General features: G+C 38.1%; 2 protein-coding genes across 2 annotated transcripts; one reads left to right on the top strand and one right to left on the bottom strand.

The window, feature by feature from the left end:
- Positions 1-483: 483 nt before the first annotated feature.
- LOC130948254 (FRIGIDA-like protein 4a) lies at positions 484-3,628 on the top strand. The gene is made up of 3 exons (XM_057876960.1): positions 484-1,548; positions 2,035-2,210; positions 2,688-3,628. The coding sequence occupies exons 1-3, from the start codon at positions 636-638 to the stop codon at positions 3,174-3,176; spliced, it is 1,578 nt and encodes a 525-aa protein (XP_057732943.1). The 5' UTR covers positions 484-635; the 3' UTR covers positions 3,177-3,628.
- Positions 3,629-5,966: 2,338 nt separating this feature from the next.
- LOC130948093 (geraniol 8-hydroxylase-like) lies at positions 5,967-8,097 on the bottom strand. Its single transcript, XM_057876796.1, has 2 exons — positions 7,187-8,097; positions 5,967-6,760 (listed from the first exon to the last, which is right to left on the bottom strand). Exons 1-2 carry the CDS (start codon positions 8,069-8,071, stop codon positions 6,143-6,145), a joined length of 1,503 nt encoding a protein of 500 aa, XP_057732779.1. The 5' UTR covers positions 8,072-8,097; the 3' UTR covers positions 5,967-6,142.
- Positions 8,098-9,162: the final 1,065 nt, after the last annotated feature.

Genomic DNA, 9,162 nt, shown 5'->3' with positions numbered 1-9,162 from the left:
ATGAGAGACTGATAATAGGGTTACGGGACTTAGGGTTATTTAATGGGTAAAATTACTAAAATACCCCCTGTATTAATAATAAAGTAAGGGTATTTAAGTAACTTTAAAAATTCGGGGAATTTCGGGGATGGGGGCGGGAATCCCTGCTCGGGTCCCCGCGCCTGTCTCGGGAGAATTTTGCTCCCCATCCCCACGGGAAAAATTCCCCATCATCGGAGCCCCATTCGAGGCGGTCCCCGCGGGGATCCCCGTCTCCTGGGGATTTTTGACACCCCTACCTGAGCCCTGATGCACCACCCCTCTACTACCTAGACTCAGACTGTACACCAAGGCCTCCACTGCGCACTAGCCGCGCATTCTAGCACCGCCCCTCAACTACCTTTTTCAGGACACATAACCACGTGTCCCCGTCACTTCCGTCCACGTCACCAACCTTCGTTGTTCCCCTATTTTTTTTTCTCTCTCTCTCTCTAATTCATACCTTTACTCTTTCTCTCTCTCTCTGTCACTTCTTTTCTCTTTCGTCGCTCGTCTTCTCTTCTTCTTCTTCTTCTCCTTCTCCTTCTTCCTGTTTCAGCGACTCCAATTAGGGTTTCCACAGTAAGTCACAAAGCGCAGAAACAACTACCACGGCCATGGGGTCCATCCCCGATCCCGGCGAGCTGAGCGAGGTTGCTCCTCCGCCGAGCTTCGACGAGTTCCAGCGTCAGACCTCACTTATGACCAGCTGCACACTCCTCTGGAAGGAGCTCTCCGACCACTTCTCCTCACTTGAGAAGGACCTAGTCAGCAAATCAGAAGCACTCAAGCTCAAGATTCGCACCTTCGACAACCACACCGCTCAGTCCCTAAAACTCCTTGACCACCGCGAGTCCTCCATCGAGGGAAGCGTCCAGATCGCCCTCCGCAAACTCGACAACAACCGGACCGCTGCGCTCTCCGCTCTTACCGACTCTGACTGCGGCGACTCCGCCGCCGGCGATGGTGAGGTGGACAATGGCGAGGGCCTAGTGCTGAAACTGAAGTCATTCTGCCTGAGAATGGATGCGGTAGGGTTTTGGATGTTCGTGATCGGGAAGAAGAAGGAACTGGAGGCGCTGAGGTCGGAGATGCCGGTGGCGCTGTCGGAGTGTGTGGATCCGGCGAAGTTCGTGCTGGAGGCGATATCGGAAGTGTTTCCTGTGGACAAGAGAGGAGGGGAGAAGGTAGGTAGCGGGGACCTAGGTTGGGCGTGCGTGCTGGTGCTGGAGTCGCTGATCCCGGTGGTGGTGGACCCAGTGATAGGGAAGTCGAGGCTGATGGTGACGCCGGCAGTGAAGGAGAGGGCGAAGGAGATCGCTGAGACTTGGAAGGCGAGCCTTGAAGAGAGGGGAGGGATCGAGAACGTGAAGACCCCTGACGTGCACACGTTCTTGCAGCACCTTGTCACCTTTGGGATTGTCAAGAAGGATGACTTAGATTTGTACAGGAAGCTTGTCATTGGCTCCGCCTGGAGGAAACAGATGCCTAAGCTCGCTCTTTCCCTCGGTCTTGCTGATGAAATGCCTGGTACTCTCTCTCTCTCTCTCTCTCTCTCTCTCGATGAAAGATGACTATAGAAATGTCAAGTGATACTACACAGTGAGCAATATTGTATTTGTTTAGTTGAGTTTGATTTTCAGAAGATAGTTACAGAGTGTCTCCACTATTCTGTCAAGATTTCTGGTCTTCCTTCCTCATTCAGGGGAAAGACATGTAGCTGATCTCTTTCGTTTTGGCGCCATATTAATTTAGGAGGTCTTTAAATACATGAGTTTAAGTATTGTTTAACCTTTTTCTTTCACTTATGGAGTGACTCACGGAATTTTAGCCATAGGATGTTAAAATCAGTGTGCAAGGGAACAAATAAAAAGGTGCTGTTAGTTAAGCTATCTAGTGGTTAAGCTTATTCGATTTCTGCCTCTTGTGTTTTGTGCATAATGACAATTGGTCATAACTATAGTCTGTAGTGCATGTGGTACTGAGTTCTAATGTTTGTTGATATATGCACTGCAGATATGATTGAAGAGTTAATCAGCAAAGGCCAGCAGCTTGATGCAGTGCACTTTACATATGAAGTAGGTCTTGTGGACAAGTTCCCTCCTGTTCCGCTACTCAAATCTTATTTGAAGGATGCAAAGAAAGTTGCATCATCTATATTGGAAGATCCTAATAATGCAGGCCGAGCTGCGGTAATTTACTTTTATGTTCTTAAGTAACCTACTGATATTTTTTCTTTTTGTAGTCTGCTTGTTTGATGTAGTTGAAACCAAACTGTCGTTTAGTACACTGTTAATAGCATGTCTTTTTCCTCATTGAACTGCTGATTTCAACATCTTTTGATTTTGGATCACTGGTGTTATTGATAGAGGTCCAGAATTTTTCCTTTTCTTTTATGCATATAGTATGAAGTTTAGAAAGACTGCATTAGATGCATATCTTAGAAAAGGGAAGGGACTGTTAAATCCTTCAGAGTTCAGTGTGTTAATATTTTTATTCAGTATTGATTTAATTTCTGATTCTTCTCATTCATTTGTGCTGCTTTTTCTTATTTAGTTGGAAGAAAGGGCTCCAAGTGGTAAAAATGCCTTGTTATATTTTCTATACTTATTTGAAGCAGGTTCACTATTTAAATTGACTTCTTTCTCTGTGCTTCATAAATTTCCCAGACCCTAGCTGCAAGAAAAGAGCAATCTGCCCTCAGGGCTGTGATTAAATGCATTGAAGAGTACAAACTTGAGGATGAGTTCCCTCCCGAAAATCTGAAGAAGCGACTTGATCAGTTGGAGAAGGTCAAGACGGACAAGAGGAAACCAGTTGTTGTCCCTGCCAACAAAAGAACAAGAGCAAGCAACAGCAATGGAGGCCCAATGCCTCCTGCCAAGGCTGGCCGTTTGACCAACGCATATGTGTCATCTTTCCCTGCTGCTCCGGCATTTGTTAGGTCTCCATCACACGGGCAATACCCAGCTGCTCTTCCAGCATATCCTTCCCCACCACACATGTACGGAAGCAGAAGCCCCCCCTATGCTGCTTACTCACCGGAGCCAGCACCAGCTATGGCAGGTTCATACCCAGCTGCATCAATGAACTACCCTGCATATGGTGGCTATGGAAATGTTATGGCACCAACTTATCAGCAGGCTTACTACCGATAGACATGACATCCCCAAAGATGGTAACCACTGATATGACGACCTTGATCCCATTTACTTTCTCAATGTTGTTTGTAATCACTAACCGTTTTAACGGTAGAAGTTCTGTGTGTTAATTATAACTACTGTCCCACTTCCTGCTCTGCATGGCGAGAAGTTGTATTTCTAATGTTGATCCCGTAGTACTAGGCGATTGTGGAAGGTAACTAGGACGGCCAAGAAACATCAGAAAACTCATCTACCAATGTTCGGTTTAGTTGTAGAAAGACTTACTGTTACTATGTTTACAATTATATATTTTTATCCTGTGATCGAACTTGAAGGGAAAAGGAGAAAAAAAAAAATGAAAAGGAGGAGAGTAGAACGTTCAATATGTTTCTTGGCAGCTGTTGACTAAGGTATAAAGATCTGTGAAGGAGATAAATGATGAAATCTAGTCCGAGTTTGTTTTTTAATTTCGGGTTGGCCCTACAATCATACTCTTCTTCCTCTAGCACTGTTATTTGTTTTTACTTGCTACTTTTTGGCGTTCTTCCAAATGAAGGGTGATGATGATGTGGGATGAGAACCCTGTGTAACAAAGGCTAGGGAACAAAAGTTCGGAGAAACTTGCCAGCTAAATCCAGTATGTAATTTATAGTGGTTGTCAGAACAGGATGTGTCTTTTTTAAATATCGGGTAAAGAATTTGCGGGAATGAGTATTATGGTGGAAAACCAATTTAGTATCTCACACTTGATTCACACCAGAAACATATTTTATTTTTCAGGAATTTAACTATTCCAACAACTACAATCAAAAGGAATCAATGAGGGGCTTAGGTTTGGTGAACATAATATAATGTGTCGTAACTAAAAGTCTACGCTAAACAAAACCTTAATGGTGGCCTCATCTTTTTTTTAGCAATTACTCTGACTTTTAATCCCCCTTCGAAAGGGAAGCGGCTGGCATCAGGAGCAAATCTTGTTCCTTGAATCCTTGCATTGAAGTAGCCTTTTGGTGGTAGATTTACTAGATTATATGGTAATTCCATGTTCTGGTTAGTATTCCGTGTTTTAAAATTTTGAAATTCCAAATCTCTCAGAATGAAATCATCTAAAAGAAAAAAGACAAGAGACGAAAGTGCTGAGGTCGCAAATAGGCGAATACTTTCAAATACAAGAAACTTCCTAAAGTTGATCAAGTCTCACAAGTGACGGAAGTGAGTGTTACACTTACACCCAAATAGCCATTCCAGTTTTCTTCACTTTAGATTTCAAAAGCCTTATTTTGTGCTTGCTTTAATATGTTGATAAATCATAAGTGGTTGCTTCTAAACTTGGTGGTTGCTCCAAACCTCATGATCTCATATTCATTCATGCGTAACTTATACCCCAAGCTAGGGAGAAAAACAACAACGATAGCTTCATATATCATTGATATTGACATCATATTAATGTGAAGAAAATTACATGGGAATAAGGTTCGTGTAAAACTGTAAATGTTTTAATACATACACAAGTCCCATAATTCAAAGCATTTGAAATTGGAACATCTTGTCCGTGGACCTGGCCTTGAATCTTGATCGTGCTCATCAACCACTTTGAATGGTGTGAATTGAAATGTTTTCCAATATGGGGTGAGGCGTGACATATCACATGTGTGGTGCTGCTTAATTGGTGGGCTGATTTTTAACCTTTTCCGATATAATCCATATCAATATGCTTCTTTCTCAAGGAAATCTTCCATTCACTGCTATGGCAAGTTACCCCTATCTCAATAGATTTTACTTTACTTCTTTAGGGGCAATGTCATTAAACCATATCCGATATCTCTGTCTTGCCCTTAATTTTTTTTTTCCATAATGTATTGCAAGTAGTTATGTTTGTATATTGGTTTGATCATTTTATTTCTCTTAATGTATTTAGATGAAAAAACTAAGAACGAAGTTAATGAGCCGTAGTTATAGATACAGAAGCAAGAAAGCAAACTACTTTTCTCAGTAAACTAGTTAGTATGTGTTTGGGTTGCTATTCCATTGTGTAAATCCACATTCTCCAAAAGCAACCAAAATATTACTTCTACATTCATCTTTTGTCAACTTTATTGCACTAGTCAAGCCTTATATATCCCTTCCTTGCAATTTGTCAACCCTTTTCATTACTTTGGGTACATTTTGTCTTTGTTATACCATTTTATTTTCTTAGTGTGTTCTTACTTTTTTATATATATATAAATATTTATGTAATTTTTTTAATAACACTAATTTTATTTAAAACTCATAAAAATAAAATATGAAAGTAATATTAAAAGAAATAAATATCCATTATATCCTTTTTAGTAATAATTACCCATATAAACATATTTTTGACTAACAATATTATTCATTTTGTCAAAAATAGGTAAAAATGATCTAAACACAAATTATATTGACATTAATTAATCTAAGTTTAATAAAACACTAACATCCATTTGCAACTACTAATCCAAACACATGCTCATTTTATTAGTCAATACATGGCCGGCCAACATCATTGTTTTATTCAACAATGACATACTAGTATATATAGATAGGTACAGCTGGACCTCTAGTCAATTATTATTGTAGTGTCCATGCTGTAACAGGTAATGAAATATTTCAGCAGTTTATCTTAAATCCAATTTAGGATTTTTATTGAGCAGCCCCATGGGCATGTAATACTGTATAGTAAATTAAAGTTGGTGGATTTTTATTGACCAAGACTTAATGAAAACCCGAGATACTACTTTGAAGTTTGAAATCATTCTTTTACATTTCCAATTATAACAACTGAATTATCATCTCTATCAAGAAATCATGGTTAAGATCAAGTAGAAGGAAATATAATTAAAATTAGCGAATAATTCTTACTTTATCCTTCTTCATATATATATATTTTCTGTAATAAAAAGAATATAATTTTAAGAATAATAACAAACCACATGCAAGCATCACAGCACAAACATTATTAATCAGTTGCTTATATTGATTGGAAAAACTTTAAGTGGTTGAGCTTTTTGGAGGGTAATTCCAAATTTCTCAGTCATGTCAATATCTTCTAATCTCATTCCATGTTGAAGCTTCCAATCAAAGGAGTTGATCAATGAACCCAACATCAAATACAACATCCTATTAGCCAATTGTAATCCGGGACATATTCTTCTTCCAGCACCAAACGGAACCAGTTCAAAGTTCGTTCCTTTAACATCAATATCCGAACCTATGAACCTCTCCGGAGAAAACAATGTTGGATTGTCCCACAAGCTTGGATCCCTTCCAATGTTCCACACATTAACCATGACTTGAGCATCTTTTGGGATGGTGTAGCCACCAATGTCCACATCAATTTCAGCTTTTCGTGGCAACAAGAATGGAACTGGTGGGTGCAGGCGTAGCGTCTCTTTTATTACTGCTTGTAAGTATGGTAGTTTCGAAATATCTGACTCCTCAACAGGGACGCTACCATTGTTGCCAACTATTTCTCCTAATTCCTCTTTAGCCTTTTCCATAACTTGTGGGTTACGAACTAACTCACTCATTGCCCATTCTAAGGTAGATACGGTTGTGTCTGTTCCGGCAACGAATATATCCTATCAAAAACAGTTATTCATTAGGTCAAAATGGTGATAAAAATAAAAGAGGAAGGACCAGCAATTTTTGTGATTTGGAGTCATCAAGTAATTATCAATGATGATTTTAATGGTGTGAGATTTAATTCAATGGTACGGGATTATTCATTTTTTTTACTGGTTATATGTTGGTCAAAATTTAATTAAGTTGCTGATTTCTTAGACTTTTCTAAAATTAAAAACTCAAATACAGTCAACTTTAGATAAAGTTGACAGTAAAAAATTGTTAGATAATAATTTAATTAAGATAGAAATTCAGGTGAAGTCGACTTCACGTAAAGTTGATATCTAAGAGTCGTTAAATGATTTGATAACTCTTAACTATAACTTCACATAAAACTAAACTAAATGTCCTTAAATTTCCAAAAAAAAAAATAGCATACTTACATGGAATAGATGTGCAATGAGTGTTTTATCAATCAACTTGTTGTCCTTGGAAATGGTGAGTAGAGAATCCAACATGTCATTTTTGCTATGAAAACCATCTTCTCTTAGCTTCAATCGTTGGTTAATCAAACGGTCGAAGATATCAAGAACCTTTGTTACGTTCTTAGCCTGCCTTCGGTTAATGCCTTGTGGGTCAATCATCTTCAACACGGGGAAGAAATCAGCCAAGTTTGGTGTTCCAACAAGGTTTGTGATGTTGGTAACCAGATCCTTGAACTCTCCCGCTGCATCTGTAGAGTCAATCAAATCTATGGAGAAAATGGTGTTAGATAACAGATTTATGGTAGCCTTGAACCCTAGTGCTCCAATATCGACAGCTTCACCGATTTGGCTGCTATGGTGAACATCATTAAGGAGTTGTTGCATTTTCTTACGCCTAACTTGTTGGCTATCATCAAGATTCTTGTGGGATAATAGTTGAGTGTTGCATATTTTTCTCATTTCGCGCCAAAGGGGCGAAATGGGAATAAATGCAAAGCTGTAGTGTTCATGGTTGAGAACCGACACGGATTGTGGAATTTGTCGGTTTGACAAGAGGTGGTCATGGGTTAGAAGTATCTCTTTCGCCATTTCGGCGGAAGAGACTACTACTGATGTCTTTTGTCCAAGCTGCAGACTCATTATTGGACCATGAATCTTCGTCAGCTTGGACAAAGACAAGTGAGGCTTTTCCCCCATGTCAAGGAGGTTTCCAATTATCGGAAGCCGGGAGGGTCCCGGAGGAAGCTTGTAGTTAGGTTTTGTGGATTTCGTAAAGAGTAAACAAAGTGCATGCATGGTCACACATGTCAATACAAAGATCATTGTGCAACTAACAAAGTCCATTTTTGTGTAAAGGATAATTCACAAGAGATGGAACGTTCGTTATTGCTTAGCTTAATTGATTAGAGCTTAATTTATAGCTGATGATGATGTCTGTTTGGAAAGATGAATTTGTGTGTAGACAAGACTCATTCTACCCGTTGATTTTCAGCCATATGCTACGTTTACACCACCAAAGTCAGTCATAGTAAAAATTGCATGTTAAAATATTGAAAATAAATTAAATTACATATATATTTATACACTAATATATTATTGATTAATTTTAGTGATTGATTTTGATATACAAATAATATGTTTCTATCAAATAAATATCGGTAGCAAAACTACCATATAAATAAATACGTAAAAAGAATATAGCATGAAATTCAATCAAGTCTAAACAAAAAAGATTATAAGAGTTTAGAATGATGTTAAATTATTAATTTTTCCCGACACTACAAATTAAATAACACTTCACTATGTCTGTTTGTGTGTGTTTTTTTCCTTAAAATTAAACCTGTATGTCTCAAAACAGAGTCTCTATACTGTTTGGATTAAAGAAATTATGCGAAGAATGTCGTCAACCCCCTTGTTCAATTTAATACGAATAAGATATATTTTTTAAGAATAAAATTTAATTTTTTTAGTCAACCGCTGAGAAAATATAAGTTCAAGGTCTCATAAGAACTGGTCTTTCCCAGCAGGCTAAAGCATAACAATGAAATTCTTTTGTTGAAAAAACGCGCTAATAATAGCTAATTGCCGCTTTAAATTAATGAATGTGAAAAGTTGCACCCTTGCCCCTTGTATAAAGATAATAATTTAAATGTTTATAATATTAAATATTATATTTAAATTATCTAATAATTTTTAACTAGCTATTGATATACATAACTCCAAATATGTTAGTCATTAATGACCTAAGTATTGTTATGCATAACTCCAAATATGTTGATCATTAATGACCTAAGTGTTTGCAAGCAAATTCTTCCTTTTACTCTTTCAGTCAATACATTAATTAAGAGTGAGCACGGATCGGATTGGTTTGAATTTGGATTAATTCAAATTTAAAATAAAATTAAAATAGAATCAATTGAATAATAATGAATTTA

The sequence above is a fragment of the Arachis stenosperma genome, chromosome 9 (assembly GCF_014773155.1).
Source record: "Arachis stenosperma cultivar V10309 chromosome 9, arast.V10309.gnm1.PFL2, whole genome shotgun sequence".
In the NCBI taxonomy this organism is placed as follows: Eukaryota; Viridiplantae; Streptophyta; class Magnoliopsida; order Fabales; family Fabaceae; genus Arachis; species Arachis stenosperma.
The sequence above is the reverse complement of the archived record's forward strand: the minus strand, read 5'-3'. Positions and strand labels throughout refer to the sequence as shown.

Bases quoted from the DNA above. Each gene is read 5' to 3' on its own strand.
- LOC130948254 (XM_057876960.1), top strand. From the start codon at position 636: ATGGGGTCCATCCCCGATCCCGGCGAGCTGAGCGAGGTTGCTCCTCCG. The intron at 1,549-2,034 runs GTACTCTCTCTC...TATGCACTGCAG, and splicing joins TCTTGCTGATGAAATGCCTG to ATATGATTGAAGAGTTAATC. The intron at 2,211-2,687 runs GTAATTTACTTT...TAAATTTCCCAG, and splicing joins ATAATGCAGGCCGAGCTGCG to ACCCTAGCTGCAAGAAAAGA.
- LOC130948093 (XM_057876796.1), bottom strand. From the start codon at position 8,071: ATGGACTTTGTTAGTTGCACAATGATCTTTGTATTGACATGTGTGACC. The intron at 6,761-7,186 runs GTAAGTATGCTA...TGTTTTTGATAG, and splicing joins TCATTGCACATCTATTCCAT to GATATATTCGTTGCCGGAAC.